Consider the following 21,510-nt stretch of genomic DNA (forward strand, 5'->3'; position numbering starts at 1 on the left):
GTTTTCACACCCTATGATTAGGGAGAAAATGAAAGAAGTGAAACAGAGAGGTTATGTGTACCGCAGGACCACACAGTAAAATCATGTTCTCCTGACTGTGCTGTGCTCTTCCTAAAATAAACAGGCTGTGCATATTACATACAGATGCTATGATTCTGTGGAAAATGGTAATGAGTATGGTCAAATATACTACTGTGTCAAAAACATTTTTCATCTTAATTCCTAATTCTTTCTTTGGAGAAATAGAAATCAACCCTGTTATCTCTGCTGCTAGTTTTTTCTCTGCAGTTATACACGTTAAATCCTAAGAAAGCCAGGAAATAACTATCAGGTGACTTGTGGGATTCCCTACAATAAAGTCTGAATTATAACACAAAAAATTATAAGACTACAATATTCAGTTACTCTGATTGTTTCAAGAAGGCCTCACTTTCAAACTCTTGAGTAATGGGAAGTGGGGGTAGTTTAACACACTTAGATTATTTACTTTTACTTTGTACAGCTTTAATAAGGACATGTGCAAAAAAGTGAGAAATACATTTTATCTAGATTAAACATAAATCTGAGACTATTAGTAATATCACGAAAGCTGTATGACTTATTGTCATTTGCTTTTCTTTCTTAAAGCTAACTGGCCATCACTGTCTCCCAGGACTACTGTGTCTTAAAAATACAGTAATCTTTCTTTGGAAGCAGGGATGTAAGGAGGGTAGAAAAGGGGCCCAAGGTCATGCTGTTTGGGTGACTGAATAATATTTGTTAATTATCTATTGCAGGAGTAATTTTTTGTAAACTTGTAATTGATGAAAGCATATGAGAGAAATGGATCACTGACAATAGCACTGTTTCTGAATGGCACGTAAGCTGGTCTCCAGATTTAAGACCTGTAAACTGCCTAAGAAAAAATGATGGTAGTATGACAGTAACATGTAATCCACATTAAAGGCATCTTGATTTGCACACATGCATAGGACACACTTGTTTATTAAAAAGAAAGAAAGATTTATGGAATATTCTTCCAGAAAGAAGAAAAACTTCATTCTGTTTTATCTCATGATCACAGTTAGAGGAAAATGTCTGTTTTAATATACACATTCACCCTAAACCTCAAATATATATTGGCTTAAGTGAGAAAAATAAATTAAAATACTTGGAGAAGAAGGCTCTATTATGTTGAAGTCCTTAAATGGTAGGTGAGGTAATAAATATTTTTCATCAGTGTTTAATAAATATATAGAGCATATGAGTAACTTCAGTGCATTCTGAGATAACTCTATTTCAAACTCTTGGATAAATGTAAAAAACATTATTTCAAAACACAGTGAGGAAATATTAAAAGAGTTAAAATGCAACAGACGAAAGACAAGTGACTTTAAAGTAGGTTTATAACCTCTGTTTGCATTTCCTAGTTCATGTTGTATGTCAACTGAATCCTCAAAAGTATGACAATAACACATTAACTGTGTTTACACTTCAGTTAAATAAAATTATTAGCCTGTGAACTGAAATATAGCAGTTTTATTTACAAGTTCTATGCAAAATAGCCTAAAAAGAAAGGAAAGGGCTTTTATTAGAACCTGTAGTGTTATTGATGAGTATGTAAGAGCAATGGACCTGCCTATATTTCTGGCAAGCAGCAACTATATTCTACAAACCACTGATGGGCTAAACAAGCTATTAATGACAGTTGCTTTTCAACACTTAAAACAGTCAGGCTGTGTTGCCTAACCACAAGGACAAGTAGGTCATCACTCTCAAATGTTATACAATATAAGAAACATAAATGAGACCTCTGTGGGGAGAACAAACCCACAGGTAAGGCTCCAGAGTTCTTTTGCTATTCAACTATTAATAGAAAGCATCCCACTTAAAGTTATAAACATGTGTAACTCTTTTTACTAAAAGATTTATCACCACTTACTTAATTTTCTACCTAAGGCTGAACAAGGTATTATTAGTCCTAGTGTCCAGCTCCAGCCCTAAAATACATGACCTAATATCTGGAACCAAAATAAAGAAAAAAAAATTGTCCCTTTGTTATTCTTACACTGTAAGATGAATAAATTTCTGCCCGTGTACAAACCCATGGAGTGTCCATCTCTCTGGGTTTATGAACAGCTAACCAATCATTCATAGGCTGCAGAACCCTACTCTGTGAATACATCGGGAAACATCTAGATTTTTCATCAGATGCAGAAGGCCTTGTTCATTGGATACATGTCTTTCAAGTCAATGTCTTTCAATGCACCTTTCTTCCTGGTAGTCACTGGACCACCAGCATTAACCTCACTTAGGGTAAATAAAGAAAAAAAAAATCTAAAATCAGATATTGAAAAAATAAAAACAGAATTGGAAGGGAAAAGATTTCAAAAATGAAGAATAAATTATTAGGAGTCCAAGGAAGAATACATCTGAATGAAAACTTATTAAGAAATGCTGAATAAAACCAGGAAAACAACTGAAAGAATGAAAACAAAGTAGGTACAATAGTAAAGAGAGAAACAAATAGAAAATGAGCAAAGAAAGATTATATATATATTATATTTAATTATGAAGAATTTAAATACATAATTAGAATCCTTGAAGAAAACAAAACAATGGAACAGAACTAATACTTAATACCATAATCCAAGAAAATGATTTCTAGAAATGAGAAAAGTTAAGTCTACATATGAAGAAACCTAGAAAAATTAGCCAGAAACGATCAACCTTGAGAATTATCCTAGTAAAACATAAATGGAAAATATGTCAATGCTTCAAGGCAAAAAAATAAGGATAAGAAAACAAGGCTGGCACCAGAGATATCAAGAGCAGAATAGTATTTTCAAGAAAGTCAAGGAAAAAACCTGTAAGCACGGATTTTATGTCCAGTCAAGTTGTCATTCAAGGGGCAAGACTATAGAAAAACAGCTTAGAATGTGCAAGATCTGGGGCAATACTGTACACCTGAGCCTTTCTTGAGGAATATACTAGTGGATGAGTTTTATGCAAATGGAAGATCAGTGGGGAAATATCAGCAAAAGAACTAATGACAAATATCTAATATATTTAATTTTAGAGTTGATGTGAAAACAAGATGACAGCACGAGTGCAAGAACAGTATATAGACATTGCATATTTTAACAAAGTAGCAAGAACAATACAAGAATAAATGGGAAGAAAGGGAAAGTAAAAAGGATTGTTGGTTATAATAAAGGTAACAAGTGTGAGTGAACGGATGTCACTTAAAAGGTTATGAAGGAATACAGAGTATTAAAAGCATTATAAAATATATAAATACAAAGGTAACCACTAGAACAAAAAGGCAAGTTTCCTAAACATAATAATAATAATAATAATAATAATAATAATAATAATAATAGCAGCTCTTTAGAAACAATTCTCTATGATATTCTGTATATCTTATAACAGCCATTGGCCTTGGTTCAAAACTATCATTTCAAAGATGATTTTTATAGCAAACAGTCTTGGAAGACAGAGATAAAATCTCCCACTGGAACAAAAAGCCATTTTTTTACCTCACTAGAATAATTAAGATAATGTCTTTCTTTTGGTCAAGTTTGGGCAGATTTTTCTGTCAGCTCCTTAAAAAATACAAAAACTTGGAGTCCCTCAGCTATGACAAAAACCTGCAGAGTATGCACATCACCCCATGGGATGGGGGGGTCAAGTGGAACCTAATCAACCATGAAGCATGTGCTGCTTTTGGTGCTGTTAGTAAGAAAGCACTTTGCCTCTGACCCAGGAATCTCATGTCTTCTGCCAGCATCTGGAAAAGTGTGGCAGGCATTGAAGTAAGTTAAAATCTCAGACCCTTAATAAAGAAGATACAGCCAAATACAGAAAGGAACACAGTAAATTAATGATAAGCACAGTAATTATGGAGTGATATCTAGGATATACCAGTAAGTGAAAAAAGCAAAGTACAAAAAGGTATATACAAAAAAGTATATACAGTATTTTTTTTTAAGAAATAGAAAATAGGAATACACACACACACACTTAATTGTACAGAAAGAAGCACAGGAAGGATAAACCAGAGGTTAATAAAAGAGGCTTCCTACAAGGGATAGAGAAGAAACAAGAAAGGAAGGGAGTGACACCTCTCTGAGAACACCATTGTGTATAATATTTTAACTTTTGGAAGCATGTTAACATTATGGATATTCAAACATAATTAACTCACAATAGTTGAGACAAGTCACCAAAAATTGAATGCAATCTGAAACAAATTAATCCAACTATATATTTCAAATGAATAACCTAACTACACTTAAGGGGCAAAAAAACTAGAAATAAATATTGAATTCTTTTTATTAAGTGTGTTTTTCACAAAGCATGGCTGTAGCAATTTTGAAACTATTTTATGTATATTATGTGACTGAGCAGATGAGTAAATGTACTAGAGTTGTGTCTGGGTTTTTACTTTGGATGAAGGAAATACAAATATGAAATGGGGAAGGACAAGGAAGAACTCTGTTGTTTGGATTAAAACCGGAAATATTACTATGACTTGTAATTTCCTAAAACTATCTTTCCACCTACCTATTTATCTACCTAATTATCTCTCTAATTAACAACTGAAAGCTCCTAGAAGTAATGAAATCCCAGAGACAATGAGCACATCTTATGTCTAGATCTTGATTTCTAAATACCATTTTCCTCTAAAACAAAATGAGTAATTTGAAAAGATTCCATGAGTAGGACAGGAAAGGTATGAGTCTGAAATACCTTGTGCCATAAAATGAGGAAGTACATAAAGAACCAAAATGGGATATGTTTTAAGGACCCAGAAGTCACCTTGAAAGGATACTCCCTGGACAAACATGGAACAATTGGAGCATCAAAATAAATAAGGAAAAGAATTGATAGTGACCTATTTTATAAAATAAATATCCGTGAGTCTTGCTCACCATAAATAGATAGATAAAACAAGAAAGCAGGGTGGGCTCTTCTTTATAGTAGAATAGTGGATACTAAATATAAAGTAGGAGGAGCACAGAGTTAGAAAATCTTCATTTTGCAATCACCTTTAAAGACTGCGTAGAACTTCAAACAGACATAGACTTTATGGGTAGTAGATAAGTTTGTGGGAAAAAAACTAATAAAACAGTTGGGCAGTAAATTATAAGAAATTTAAGCTAAGAATGGCATGCTGGACAATTCCCAGGTGAAGTTGGCAACATAGAAAGAAAGGAATGATAGAACAAAGGCTGAATCTAGGGCTTGAGAGAGTGTGACAAATAAAGGAAATCAGCCTTTGAAAAGATTACAGGGGAACAGAGCCCACCTATCCTACTCTGTCCTACACATGCTTTCTCCTTTCGAGTTACAGATAAACCATATACCAACAAAAGCCCATAAACAAAGTACAGTACAAAGATAGTGCAACCATGTATGTGTCCTTGTAGAAGTAAAATATGCTGCATATTTCATTTTTCTTATTTAAATTTATACTTGCTTTTAATTTCCCTTAGAACAATGTCAATTCTCCATGATAAACCAAATAAATTTAACAAAATAAAACTGAAGAAGGCTAAAGAAGAAATTAACTCCAAATGTGTGGGATGAGGTCTTCTCACTTTATTTTTATATCATATATTCTAAAAATCAATCTAATTTTTAAGCTATACTTCTAATTGTATTTGACTCTACAGCCGTTTCAAAGAAGGGCTACAAGCTAGAAGGAAAGGGCTATGTGATTCTGCTTAGCTGGTAAGTGGAGAGAGACACAAATCTGTGGTGCCCACAGCTGCTAGACAGACAGGTTGCATCAATGCTCAACTAATAAATTGAGTTCACTTCCTTCTTAGACAGTTACAAAGAATATCTCTGACACCACTGAATATTATTAGTATATAATGCAATATATATGCATATATATTGTTATTATATATCCATATTATTGTTATGGACACCATGTTAATTTTACAATGACAAGTTACAGAGTCTTTTGAGGAACTTAGATAAAATGCATTAAAATCATCTACTTCCCACTACCAGTTATACTAATCTTGGTTCTCTTACTCCTAAAATGCATTATTTTTGAAATATATTTGATGTATATGACCCAGATGACAATGAAATATAACTTAAGGTCAAGAATAGAGAATAATTAACAATTACTCCTGACTTGATAAGTAGCTATGCTTCATCAAAGGTTTTTAAATATGTTTATTTTATTTTAAGTATTTGGAGAACTTTCTTAAGATTAAATCTTATTTCAAAAGCTTAAAAATTTACGAAGTAACTAAAAGTGGAACTACTCTGGTTAGAGTGGGCAGTGGAAGACTATAGAGTGCCACCTGCTTTTGGGAGCCTTCCTGGAAGCCCAATGCACACAAAATCAATGCTAAGTTAAGACTGTAAGTAGAATAAGATTGCATGAAATCGACAATGACAGTAAGTTCATACCAGTAAGTATAAAAATATGAAATTTACACTTTCAAAAATCTAACTCATTATTTACTGAGGAACATGAACCAGGTAAATATAAAGTCTTTTTAATAAATAACAATTTACAAGAGAAGTATGAAAGGCAGCTCATTTTGGCACTATTGTAAGCTGTTTGTTATTGAGCCCCAAATTGATTCTGATACTCAATGTCTTAGATTAACATTTTTATTCTGATGTCCATATGTCCTAAATACATATGGTTCTCTGAAGTGATAAGCTGGGATTCAGGAAATAATTTTTTAATAATGAGAATAGCAATGTTATTTATTTACTTCTAACTCAGGCAAATACATATTCAAATTTGCTAATTAGGTTATTCTGCTTATTAATAGTTAATCTATAACTTTTAGGATCATATTTTTTTTAAAGTCTAGGTTTCCTTAGTTTCCTTAGCTATTGACAGGAAGCTATCCAATAATCCCTTCCAACTCTAGAACTATTGTGTACTGTAAGTCAAAAAAAGTTGACTCTTGCTACTGTTTGCTTTGGTGAGGACAGAACATAAGGACATTAATAGTTAACACAGCTGTGGTATGATTTACGAAAGAAGTCTTGCATTTAAAAAGTACTTAGATTGTATTTATAAAAGAATCTCTATCACTAATTATTCAACATTTGGATTTGACCAGAAACCAGAGCATGACTTTATAATGTTCTGTTTAAATTAACTACTTTATGTTGTAATGAACATTCAATGGGGTGAGCTCAACGAATTTTGGACCTGGTATAATACAAACACAGTTCTTCCAATTTTTTGATCAATGGACAGATTTTAATGTTAAGTCAGTATGAATTTCACTTGTGCTTTAAAAATGTTTACTTAAGCCAAAAATTTTACATCTCAATTATTTTATATTCTAAAACCTAAAATAGTTTAAAGCAATGAATTATTCATAAAGCAAAGACATCAGGAAAAACAAAGCTGTGCCCTTCTTTCAAAGCTGTCAAATTGCTAAGACATACCATATTTATGCATGCAATATTTGTGTTTTTCTTAAAACACAAGCTTGTTTTTGTCAGATCAAGATAAGCCAAAAATTCTACACTAAACATTTTTGCTTATAATTAAAGCAATTACCAATCCAAGGATTGTCATCCATTTTATTTCATCTCAACATCAAAAAAAAGTAATTTAAAAAAAATTTTAAATTCCCTTGAAATGATAAGATAAATGAAAATGTAAGTGCCTTCACATAATAACAGTAAGCTGACCCTTTGGGAAATGGTTGACTTTCTCAATACCCAGTATTCAAAGCTCATTCAAAAGTGTTCATTTAGAATGCAGAAATCAAAGATGATGCAAATGTTCAAGAGAAAATTAGAACTTACCAGATGTTCTAATCCAGCTTTGATGTTTCCAGATTCCCTAAAATAGAAGAATGAAAAGTTTTAAATACTTGCTAAACCCTTGTCTGTTATAATTTACATTTACCTCAAAAATGTTTTATAAACCCTTATAGATTTTTCATTTATCTTTAGTAGTGTTCACAATAACACTGTTTTTAAAGACAAAACAATTTCCATTAAAAGGGAACAGACGATTTATTTGGATCTAATAGTATTTCCACTAAAATTGGTATTGAACCAACAGAAAGAATGTTTCAGATTTTTCAGTCAGTGGAAAACAAAAACAAGTCAAGTGTATTATTATTATTTTGCTATTCACAGTGTCTTTTTTGCACATTAGGTTTTCCACTGTAGTTGGTTCTCCAACATTTATTATGAAAATGTTCAACACATAGATTCTATTCACCATCCAGATTCTACAATTGACATTTTGCTTTTTTTGCTTTTTATCAAAAATCCATCCATCATGGTTGCATTTTTATATAAAGAATATGTACATAGAGAATATGTTTGTGAATATATAACTAAGGAACTAATTCTTAACAAAATTTTTTTCCTGTCAGTTATATTAACTTAGAGCATACCACAAATCAGGACCTAAGACTGTTGCAATATTAAAAGATAAAATATCACCAAAGACAATATAAACATTGAGATATCATGATATATTTTGTCTTTAAATTTCTTGCTTTGCATTGTGTAAAAACTGCTGATACACCTAAAAATACAAATAAATGCACAAGTAGCAAAGATAATTTAAATATACATGTGGTGAATTACGGCAAATAGTTGGATTCTTTTCCTTGATTTCAGTCTATACTAATGTATTAGTGACAATGTACTTTGGTTTTTCTCCCTCTGACCAAGCAGTACTTTAATTCCATCATAAACCAAATCTTACCTTTTTAAACATGAAACTACACTTCTACTACACTGCAGAAAGTAATTATGAAACATTCAACAACAGTACTACATTTATGATGTTTCATCTTTGCCCCACACCTCTTTCTTTCTCTGAAGCTGCCCCAACTTTCTTTTCTCTTTATTTGTCTCTAATTTTCTTTGCCAAAAATACACTTATCTCTGTTCCTTTGTTTTGCTGTACAACTTTCCAAATTTCCCTCTCTCTTTTCCCTTCAGATCTGTTGCTTGCAAACTACACTTCCAATCTTTGCTCTTGCTGCCCAGGTTAGCTTACTTAGAATAAATTCTAACTTCTACTGATTAGTACTCATTTTTAACTGTTCACTTCTCTATTCTATTTCTGGTAATGTTAACAATATTATACTTCAATACTTGAAAATCTAAGGGTTTCTGAAGCAGCATCTCATCATCATACAAAGTAATTCTGAAAGAAACATGAATATCCACACAAAGTGGGATAAACGAGACTACAAACTGCTTCATTTCAGGGTTAGTTTGGCTGTCAACAGAGTTTGTCATAAACTTAGGGAAAATCTCCCAATTTTCTGAGCTGTTTTCATTTTGGAACCAAGGATAAGAAACTGTTCTTTAAAAATAAAAAAGGTTGGTTAGGCTTTTGCTTTGTTATGCTTTCTAAGTGATTCTTTAAATTAAATGATGTTAGGAAATAACGCATTTTGAATGGTACTCCTGAAAGAAAACTAGGCATCATCCTTGACACGTGCCCTTTCCTTCACTACCAAATGTAAACAAGTGTAATTAACGACAGGGTCTTGGCTCTCCAACATCCTTAATTATCATTTAGACTTAACCACTTCTTTCTGTCTTCAAAGTTACTACCTTATTTTATGTCATCATCTTTTCTATGCCAGATTACTGCAAAGCTTCTTCGTCAGTGGCTCCTGCTTTGGCCAAAGTAGATCCTCCATAGTTCATCCTCCATAATACAGCAAGATCTTTCTAAAATATAAGCTTGATCACGTCAATTCCCTTCTTTAAATTCACAATACCCTACTCATTCCCTTTGTTATCAACTACTAAGGGACTGACATCTAACTGTCATGAAGATAAGCTTGGGTGGAGAGTCAGTAGCAACCAGCTCAGGTATCTGAATGGTCCTACCCAACCCCATACCATCTCCATACCACACAAAGAGCAAATGGTTGTTTGGGACAGTAGTAATAGGAGTTTTGTGTATGTGTGTGGTGGGAGAGTGTTTTTCTTTGTTTTGCCCTTTATTGTTATTGACAGAGTAAAAAGATAATGAAAAAAATAGTTGAGGCAGGAGTACAAGACTAGTAGCCTTGCACTCTAGTCTTTAAATTAACCTAGAAAAGCACAAGCCAGATCCTAAACTTTAACCTCTCTCTTTAGATTAAAATGGCTAGCCAAGGCAGCTGAATGTTAGGAAATAAAAGAGAAGAAGCCCACAAGGAAAATTTTAAGACCTTTGGATATGTTAACACAAGAGGAGAAAAACAAGAAACAGAGTGGCCTCATCCAGAGAAAACAGAAATGACCAAGCAGGAATGTAACATAAGCATAATAACATCTTCAAAGATAGGGAAGAGTTCTAGAAGTTAAATACAAAAAAGCAGTTAAGAAAAAAATCAGTGTGAGATAGTAGGAAGAATACAATAGTTTGAAGTAAAGAACTCAGAGGATGGATTGAAAGTGCAATAGCTATAGACCAAGAATAGATTTACGCACATTTAAATTTATATATTTATTATACTTACATAAATATAAATTTTTATTTACATCAGTGAGCTGGAACACTGGAGAGAAGAACTCTCCCAGAAGGCATTCCTAGGAAAAAAGATGAAAAGACAGAACAAACGAGATAAAATTAAGAGTAGGAGTAGAATATGTGGAACATCTATACAATGGGAATCCTAGAAGGAAAGCAAAGACAAAACAGAAGAAATATTTGAAGAAATAATGACAAAAATTTCCCAGATACAGAGATAGTCAAATCTTAGATTGAAAGGGTACACAGAGCAGTGAACAGGACAGTTAAGGAAAAATCCACTGCAAAGCATAATACAAGGATAATTAAGACTGTTATAGATCAAGGAAAAGGAAAAGTTTCTGGGGAAAAAAAAAAGCATACCCCTCCATAAAGGAAGAGCAACACAGTCATCAGACTTCTCAACATTAATACTGGACAATGGAGTATTGGCGTCCAAGATAAAGTGGTAGAGGAAAAGGACTATGAACACAGAACTTATATACAACTAATAAACTAGTATTTACACTGAAGGAAAGAATGAAATTTTCAGCAGGAATTTCAAGAAATTCACACACAGAAACATTATTTGAAAGACGTTTGGAGGAATGTAATACAGTAAGAGGAAAAACAAATTCAAGAAGGAACAAGATAAATCAAGTAAAGGTTGGCTCAGAAAGTGACTAATTATTATAATCTAAGTAATCAATGACTAAAAAGAAAACTAAAGAAAGGTCACCCATTAACGATCTGGAATTAAAATGCCAGAGAATATTTGTAGATTGGGTAAGAAACAAAATTCAGCAATGTGTCATCTACAAGAGACACATAAAACAAAAGGATTCAGAGAGATTTCAAAAAAAGAGAGTAAAAGATACAATCAGACAAACACGAACCAAAAGAAAGCTGGGTGGTAAGTTTAATAACAAGTATGTTTAAGCTACTTGTCATCCCCCCAAAATATGTACCGCTCACATACGTGCATGCACACACACACACACACACAGGAGAAAAAGAAGGGCATTCTATTCTAGTAAAAGATATAACAGGTCAAGAAATTTTTGTTTATATTCAGAAGGTTCACATATTCATAAAGTTTAATAGGTATCACAGATTAGAACACCAATGCTTCAACAAATTATCAATGAAAATCAGTTTTCTTTAGTTCTACTTTGGATAGAAAGAAAAGGAAAGCTGTCCATACCAAAATAACACAGCTAAACCATCATGAGTACACAAATACTATACAAGACACATGATATAATCATGGTTCTAGAATCAGAATACCTAAAGCCAAATTTAAGCTCTACTACAAATTTTAGCTACATGAGCTTAGATAATAACCCAACTAATTTGAAGCCCAGACTGTTCACCCATGATGTGAAGATACTGTAACACTGCCTTACCTAATACACAAGGTCGCTGAGAAAAAATAAGCAAGATAATGTACATGAAGATGCACAATAAATTGTAATGTGCTGAAGAAATCTGTTTTTATGATAGATATTTAAATACAAAAATCTTAAAGTGGTTCCAAAAGTCTTAATGAATTTTTAAAAATAGAGAGGCAAGATCCAAGACACTGAGAGAGAGATCTTGCAACAAATAGTATAAAGCCTGTCCTTTTTAGTGGTCTGTCTCTTGGGCTGTCCCTGTCATGACTTCATTAATATTTGTGCAACTCCTTTTGCCCTGTGCTGAAAGCAGGCTTAATTCAATTATAGGTCTCAAAACTGATAAAATGGTCTTGAAGTGGAAAATGGGAAGAAATTATTGGCAAATGAATAAAGATTTGTATCGAACTAACACACAGGAGTACAGCAGGTCTTTTTTTAATAATTCCCTGTCTTAAATCTTCTGGGAACCATGAGTTTCCCTTCCCCTCATGCAGCACATCGATTTCTGAATTAGACTGCAATATTAAATAATTAATATACTTGCCATGATTGATGTTTTGCATTAGTTGAATATTAGGTTATCAATCAAAATCCACTTGGTTTAATGTAATAATATTGAAAAAGTGTCATGGGCTGTTCATCCAATTTGTAGTTGAGGCAGCACAGATAGTAATGTTGGCATAACATGAGGCTCTAAAGGAAATGCGGTGACTTACCATGTATGAGGCAGACATTTTGAACTGACTGGGCCCAGGCTGAGGTTGTCCTACATAAACATTGTGGTACCTGTCAGTTCCAATGTTAGGACTCCTCCCAGCAGGAATATGCCATGCATCAATCTTACCATGGCAGGCAAAATAATAATAATATAAAAATAATTTACCTTTGTGGCTAACAGATTTAAATATTTTGCTAAAGGAAACATGTTCTAAATCTAGAAACTGTTGCTATGATAAAGCTTGTATTCCCTGAAGAAATTTCTAAATAAACAGACTAAAGTCTTACTAAAAAGTCAATCTTTTTTTTTTTTTAACATGAGAACAATATTACACTGAAGTGATCATTCAGGTTTTATAATGGTCTAAGGGAATCAGGTAAAGGAGCCCCAATTAATAATGGTATTTATTTTGAAAAAAAAAAAACACTATTTTTCTGATGATGGCATTTTTCTTTATTCTCAGTATTTTTGATTTAAACTTGTCAAACTATTAGCTTAGAAAAAATTTTTTACTTACTTCCTTCTCCCCATAAAAGTAAATTATTTTTCTCATTGTTCCCTATTATATCAAATCTGAAGTCACTTAAGGATTTACCATAAAATTAATATTTAACAACAAATAAAATGAAAGACATCCAAAAGAAAAGTGGCTTTTTTGCATGGGAAGTAGAAAAGTAACAAAATAAAGATAAACCAAAACAATTTCATAAAGCACAACAAAAATCCAGTGAGTGTTTAGTTATAAAATACTTAAGACACTGGAATGTAGGTAACTAAAGTATCATTAAAGTATCAATTCATTGAAAAAGTCTTTAAGAAATAAAAGATTAAAGATATTTATAATCAGTTATATATATATATGTATTACCCCATATAAAAGTGCACACACACACACACAGTAATTTGAAAACAGAATAACTTCTAAATAATAAACAATTTTACAAGGTCTTTTCAAATCATGAACTAAATAAGCATATTGTTCAGTTTTCGAAATTACTATGCTGTAGTTTTCTCTAGCTGTAAGAGATAAGGATCACAGTTAATGCTGTATTCTTTCATAAAGCAAAAACACGTATGAGCTGGGTTTTCATTTTACATCACAGCAGTCAAGTTTTTAAAAGCCTAAGTTATAAATTACAAAAATATCTACATCATCCTTCCATCTCAACTATTAGCTTTGAAAAAATTGATGATAACTGATGAATTTTTACATGTATAAGACCTTTTCTGATATGTATCAAATGCTACTAATAAACATTTAGCAATATATTCATCTAAGAAAAACCAAATTCCAATTCTACTATGTATATCCCTTCTCTGAATTTCCCATCCTTAAATGCAAATCAAGGATTAAAAAGATAATCATACTCTTTATCGTCATATAAATAGAAGTCACTCCATAAATACTGGTTCAATATGGCAGACTATTAGTGGACCAACTGACTATATTCCACTGTCAAGGTCAAAAAATATGTTTAATAGATGTTAGCTTTTTTAATCATCTTAAAAATTTGTTTCAACTGTAATACCTATAAATGAAAGTCAGTTTACTTTTCAAATAACAAATACATATAAGAGTTTAAATGGCTAGTATCTAATAAAAATATCATGTATATCCTAACATAAGCATAGTCTTATATTCTGATCTCTTTGAAAGGACGTAGAATGATAAAGCGTGTTAAAAAAGGTAAGCAAATATAACTTCTCAATTTCCTGTTTTTTATATTTTATCCCCCATTAAAAAAAAAACAAAATATCAGCACTAACTTCCAAAATGATCTTCCTGGAATTCTTAGTTTCAACTTACCAGGTTTGGTTAAAATTCTCAGCATTTTTCTCCTGATTGGAGTATCTTGCAATTTAGTGTCTCTGCCTGTGTATTCTTTTGTGACCACAGTTCAGAATAATAGTTTTCAGATGTTTGTATTCTACAAGTAGTTTTTGATCTGAATGATTATTTGGAATAAACTCTGTTCTAGAACTTATAAATCATTTGTACAAACCAGTGTACCATGGGTACTGAAATTTACATGTATTGCGTGGTTTTTTTTAAGACTTAGTTCTAGAAATATTAGCAAGCAGCCACTATATCAGGACAAGTTTAAATTAAACATATTAAACAGCTGAGAACTTACACTACACATTGAGTTTATTCCATAGGAAGCTGAACACAGTATGTACCAGTTAAGTCATTTATGGTCATCCAGCTAAAGGGGCTCTGGAGTTCACAGAAAGAATTCACAAGGGAAAGAAGAGATTCCAGTATTTTGAAGTTACACTTTAGATAACAATCTCAGACAAAGGAATATAAGAGAATGAATCACCAGCAGATCTGATCTAAAAGAAGTGCTAAAGGAAATACTTTAAACAAGGGAAATTATACGAGAAAGATGTGGAAAATCAAGAATGAAAGAAGAGCAGCAGAAATATATTTACTGAGCACCCTTATACCCAGCTGCATAATAAGTTCTGAGTGAATAATAAAAACAAAATCAGTAACAACAACATAAACAAATATCATCAACAAAAAGTATAAGTATTACTGGTATGGTATCTACCCCTTAGATATTTAAAACTGTATCATCAAACCAATACATAAAATAGTTAATGTCCAAGCCAGACAGGGAAAATGCACATGAACATGCAACCTATCTGCTATTTCCCATTTGTAGGATTAACATTCATAATCACTAACAATCTTCTTCCCCACTGAGGCCAGATAAAGCTCAAGAATCTTCTCATCACTGTCCTCTAAGAAACTTTTGCCATTTGTCTGGAGTTACTAGGCGTGATGCAACCCATTTACCACCACTGCCTTCAATCCATGTTCTTGACCTAATTCAAGAGAAGTTGAGAGAAAGTATAAATTGCCATATGTATTAGAGTGGTTGGGAAATATTTCAAAGAGGAGGGTAATTTTAGCTAAATCCTGAAGGATTGATTGCATATGAACAGACTGCGTAAGTAGAAAAGAAGAGGAAGGAAGAGTGAGTTCAAAGGCCCCACATAATCTTAGTAAGGTCAAGCAAGGAGAGCAGCCTGCCCAGAGTAAATACTTTAAAAGGTCATATTACATTTAGTCTTAAATTTTGAATAATTTTTATTTAAGTTTTCAGGGCCATAGTGTACAACTGTACATGTTGTTCATTGTGGGGAGGAGGTAGGGCAGCAAATGGGACAGTGGAAGCTAAAAGCTGTATGTCCTGGCCCAGCAGTGCATTCTGGTGTGATACTGCATCCACAGGAAGAAGGGACATCCTTTCACAGTATGCACAAAGGTGCTATATAGGCGAGCAGTGGCCCTGTAAATAAAAAATGCTTTTGCAGAAAAATTCAAAATCACATCTGGCTCTAATGAAGAAGAAAACTAATCACCTGAAATTCTATCAACCAAGGATACTACCTCAACGTGTTTTATTTTTTTCCTCTATTCTTAAGCATACACATAAATAAGCTTATTTTTTCTTACAAAAATAGGATCATCACGGATTCCAGTAGGTAGCTTAAGTTTTGTCACTACTTAATAATATACTAAAAACAACTTCTCAGGTCTGAATAAATGCATTTACATCTAATATTTTTTTTTGAGAGGGCATCTCTCATATTTATTGATCACATGGTTGATAACAATAATACTGTTATCATAATAATAATTCTGTAATTATTCTGTATAATTATTCTGTATAATAATAATTCTGTATAGGGGAGTCAATGCTCAATGCACAATCATTAATCCACCCCAAGCCTAATTTTCGTCAGTCTCCAATCTTCTGAAGCTTAATGAACAAGTTCTTACATGATCAACAAATTCTTACATAGTGAATAAGTTCTTACATGGTGAACAAGTACAAGGGCAGTCATCACAGAAACTTTCAGTTTTGATCACACATTATGAACTATAAACAATCAGGTCAAATATGAATATTTGTTTGATTTTTATACGTGATTTATATGTGGATCCCACATTTCTCACTTTATTATTATTATTATTATTATTATTATTATTATTTTAATAAAATGATGAAGTGGTAGGTAGATGCAAGATAAAGGTAGAAAACATAGTTTAGTGTTGTAAGAGAGCAAATGTAGATGATCAGGTGTGTGCCTGTAGACTATGTGTTAATCCAAGCTAGACAAGGGCAATAAAACATCCATGGATGCAGAAGATTTCTCTCAAAACAGGGGGGGTGAGGTTCTAAGCCTCACCTCTGTTGATCCCCAATTTCTCACCTGATGGCCCCCCTGCAACTGTGCCTGTCTTAGGTTGTTTCTCCCTTGAGGAACCTTACCCGTCTCTGGCTAACCAGTCATCTTTCGGGGCCACACAGGGAAATGTAAAGTTGGTAAGTGAGAGAGAGGCCATATTGTTTGAAAAGGTTAGCTTTTTATTTTTTTACAGATTTATGACCTGTGGCTCCTATGCCCAGCATTTGTCTTGAGGTATCTTTACCACTTGGAGGAATTATGATGCTTGGTAAATTCAATATGAGGCACGAATTCTATTTAAGGGTTGTAATTAGGAAGGAAGAAGAAAAGCTATAGAAGTAGCAGGCAGAAGAAAACATGGGAAGATTGATTATTTCTTTGACATATCTTCTTGTAGAGTAACTTAGGCATGTATAGGTTTTAAACTACTAATTAAATTGTGCAAACACATTAACATAATAGGAATACAGTTACATAACCAAAGCAGATCTATAATTACCAGCCATCTCCAGTGAAACCAAGAAAACCAGTTAGGCATCCTAGGCATTTGTGAAAATTTATCTATGACATGATGGATATTGTCCAAATGTACTTGAACAGTCTGAGAGAAATCAGACAAATTAAAACAACCCATTCCTGGGAACTGTTCACATCCCATATGTTCTTTTAACAGTAGATAGTCTGTAGTTGTAAGACTTTGGAGCGCTACATCTTGTACTTCTCCTAATCTCCTAATTCTTGGTTGAGTTCCAACAGTATATAGATCCAGTCAAATATATCATTTTACTGTATGCACAGGCCAGCTTAGATATCTCCTTCTTCATTCCCATGGCAAGTCCAGGAACTGGTGGGATGAGTGCAGGTACAGCTGTAGCAGAGCCTGGATCTTTGTTGAGGTTTTTTGATGCTCATCTTCTGGTATGACTCTTCCAGAGAGTGCTGATGTTGGAAGTTCTTCTTCATATCATATCTTAGTTCATTTTCTGGGTAGCCAAATTTGGCTTTAATCCTCTGTATAAACACAAACAGACCCTTTGCCCACACTTTGATATGCCCTTTATACCACTGTGTAGAACTCATTGGAGGTCACCACACAGGAAGTGCTTTTTTTTTTGTTTAAGAGAAAGGAATATTATCAGAAAAATGTACCTCCATAGCTGGTCATCTGACACCCTTTAAGTGATCGAAATTAAGGATATTTAAAGCATGCATTAATCGTTGATTTACAGTTAGTTTTATCCTATCAGGGAGTAATCCCCCTTTTCTTTCTTTCTTTTCTTTTCTTTCTTTTTTTGTTATCATTTATCTACACTTACATGAAGAGTATTATGTTCACTAGGCTCTCCCCTATACCAGGTACCCCCCACAAACTCCTTTACAGTCACTGTCCATCAGCGTAGCAAAATGTTGTAGAATCACTACTTGTCTTCTCTGTGTTGTACAGCCCTCCCCTTTCTTCCCCCCCATTATGCATGCTAATCTTAACACCCCCCTTCTTCTTCCCCCCCTTAAACCTCCTGCCCACCCATCCTCACCAGTCCCTTTCCCTTTGGTACCTGTTAGTCCATTCTTGGGTTCTGTGATTCCGCTGCTGTGTTGTTCCTTCAGTTTTTCCTTTGTTCTTATACTCCACAGATGAGTGAAATCATTTGGTATTTCTCTTTCTCCGCTTGGCTTATTTCACTGAGCATAATACCCTACAGCTCCATCCATGTTGCTGCAAATGGTAGGATTTTCCCTCTTCTTATGGCTGAGTAGTATTCCACTGTGTATATGTACCACATCTTCTTTATCCGTTCATCTACCAATGGACATTTAGGTTGCTTCCAATTCTTGGCTATTGTAAATAGTGCTGCGATAAACATAGGGGTGCATCTGTCTTTCTCAAACTTGATTGTTGCATTCTTAGGGTAAATTCCTAGGAGTAGAATTCCTGGGTCAAATGGTAAGTCTGTTTTGAGCATTTTGAGGAACGTCCATACTGCTTTCCACAATGGTTGAACTACTTTACATTCCCACCAGCAGTGTAGGAGGGTTCCCCTTTCTCCACAGCCTCGCCAACATTTGTTGCTGTTTGTCTTTTGGATGGCAGCCATCCTTACTGGTGTGAGGTGATACCTCATTGTAGCTTTAATTTGCATTTCTCTGATAATTAGTGATATGGAGCATCTTTTCATGTGTCTGTTGGCCATCTGTATTTCTTTTTTGGGGAACTGTCTGTTCAGTTCCTCTGCCCATGTTTTAATTGCGTTATTTGTTTTTGGTTTGTTGAGGCATGTGAGCTCTTTATATATTTTGGACGTCAAGCCATTATCGGATCTGTCATTTACAAATATATTCTCCCACACTGTAGGGTTCCTTTTTGTTCTATTGATGGTGTCTTTTGCTGTACAGAAGCTTTTCAGCTTAAGACAGTCCCACTTGTTCATTTTTGCTGTTGTTTTCCTTGCCCGGGGAGATACATTCAAGAAGAGGTCACTCATGTTTATGACTAAGAGGTTTTGCCTATGTTTTTTTCCAAGAGTTTAATGGGTTCATGACTTACATTCAGGTCTTTGATCCATTTTGAGTTTACTTTTGTATATGGGGTGAGACAATGGTCCAGTTTCATTCTCCTACATGTAGCTGTCCAGTTTTGCCAGCAGAATCTGTTGAAGAGAATGTCATTTCCCCATTGTATGTCCATGGCTCCTTTATCAAATATTAATTGACCATATATGTCTGGGTTAAGTCTATAGTCTGTTCCACTGGTCTGTGGCTCTGTTCTTGTGCCAGTACCAAATTGTCTTGATTACTATGGCTTTGTAGTAGAGCTTGAAGTTGGGGAGTGAGATCCCCCCTACTTTATTCTTCTTTTTCAGGATTGCTTTGGCTATTCGGGGTCTTTGGTGTTTCCATATGAAGTTTTGAATTATTTGTTCCAATTCATTGAAGAATGTTGCTGGTAATTTGAGAGGGATTGCATCAAATCTGTATATTGCTTTGGGCAGGATGGCCATTTTGACGATATTAATTCTTCCTAGCCATGAGCATGGGATGAGTTTCCATTTATTAGTGTCCCCTTTAATTTCTCTTAAGAGTGACTTGTAGTTTTCAGAGTATAAGTCTTTCACTTCTTTGGTTAGGTTTATTCCTAGCTATTTTATTCTTTTTGATGCAACTGTGAATGGAGTTGTTTTCCTGATTTCTCTTTTTGTTGGTTCACTGTTAGTGTATAGGAAAGCTACAGATTTCTGTGTGTTAATTTTGTATCCTGCAATATGCTGCATTCCGATATCAGTTCTAGTAGTTTTGGGGTGGAGTCTTTAGGGTTTTTTATGTACAATATCATGTCATCTGCAAATAGTAACATTTTAACTTCCTCTTTACCAATCTGGATTCCTTGTATTTCTTTGTTTTGTCTGATTGCTGTGGCTATGCCCTCCAGTACTATGTTAAATAACAGTTGGGAGAGTGCGCATCCCTGTCTGGTTCGTGATCTCAGAGGAAAAGCTTTCAGCTTCTCGCTGTTTAGTATAATGTTGGCTGTGGGTTTATCATAAATGACCTTTATTATGTTGAGGCACTTGCCCTCTATTCCCATTTTGCTGAGTTTTTATCATGAATGTTGAATTTTATCAAATGCTTTTTCAGCATCTATGGAGATGATCATGTGGTTTTTGTCTTTCTTTTTGTTGATGTGGTGGATGATGTTGATGGATTTACGAATGTTGTACCATCCTTGCATCCCTGGGATGAATCCCACTTGGTCATGGTGTATGATCCTTTTGATATACTGTTGAATTCTGTTTGCTAATATTTTATTGAGTATTTTTGCATCTACATTCATCAGGGATATTGGTCTGTAATTTTCTTTTTTGGTGGGGTCTCTGCCTGGTTTTGATATTAGGGTGATGTTGGCTTCATAGAATGAGTTTGGGAGTATTCCCTCCTCTTCTATTTTTTGCAGCACTTTAAGGATAATGGGTGTTATGCCTTCTCTGTATGTTTGGTAAAATTCTGAGTAAATCCATCTGGCCCGGGGGTTTTGTTCTTGGGTCGTTTTTTGATTACCGCTTCAATTTCGTTGCTGGTAATTGGTCTGTTTAGATTTTCTGTTTCTTTCTGGGTCAGTCTTGGAAGGTTGTATTTTTCAAGGAAGTTGTCCATTTCTCCTCCTAGGTTTTCCAGATTGTTAGCATATGGGTTTTCATAGTATTCTCTAATAATTCTTTGTATTTCTGTGGGGTCCATCATGATTTTTCCTGTCTCGTTTCTGATTCTGTTGATTTGTGTTGACTCTCTTTTCCTCTTAATAAGTCTGGCTAGAGGCTTATCTATTTTGTTCATTTTCTCGAAGAACCAGCTGTTGGTTTTGTTAATTTTTGCTATTGTTTCATTCTTCTCAATTTTATTTATTTCTTCTTTGATCTTTATTATGTCCCTCCTTCTGCTGACCTTAGGCCTTATTTGTTCTTCTTTTTCCAATTTTGATAATTGTGACATTAGACCATTCATTTGGGATTGTTCTTCCTTCTTTAAATATGCCTGGATTGCTATATACTTTCCTCTTATGACTGCTTTTGCTGTATCCCACAGTAGTTGGGGCTTTGTGTTGTTGTTGTCGTTTGTTTCCATATATTGCTGGATCTCCATTTTGATTTGGTCATTGAACCATTGATTATTCAGGAGCGTGTTGTTAAGCCTCCATGTGTTTGTGAGCCTTTGTGCTTTCTTTCTACAGTTTATTTCTA

At 33.9% G+C, this 21,510-nt stretch overlaps 1 protein-coding gene across 1 annotated transcript in view; it reads right to left on the reverse strand.

Annotated features, from left to right (window-relative positions):
• RSRC1 (arginine and serine rich coiled-coil 1) overlaps nucleotides 1-21,510 on the reverse strand; it is a 441,266-nt gene that overhangs the window by 205,752 nt on the left and 214,004 nt on the right. Inside the window, exon 8 of the mRNA XM_036997926.2 lies at nucleotides 7,786-7,822. Within this exon, the coding sequence (XP_036853821.1) occupies nucleotides 7,786-7,822 (37 nt within the window). The remainder of the gene's footprint in view (nucleotides 1-7,785; nucleotides 7,823-21,510) is intronic.

Source organism: Manis javanica, chromosome 3, assembly GCF_040802235.1.
Source record: "Manis javanica isolate MJ-LG chromosome 3, MJ_LKY, whole genome shotgun sequence".
Taxonomy (NCBI): Eukaryota; Metazoa; Chordata; class Mammalia; order Pholidota; family Manidae; genus Manis; species Manis javanica.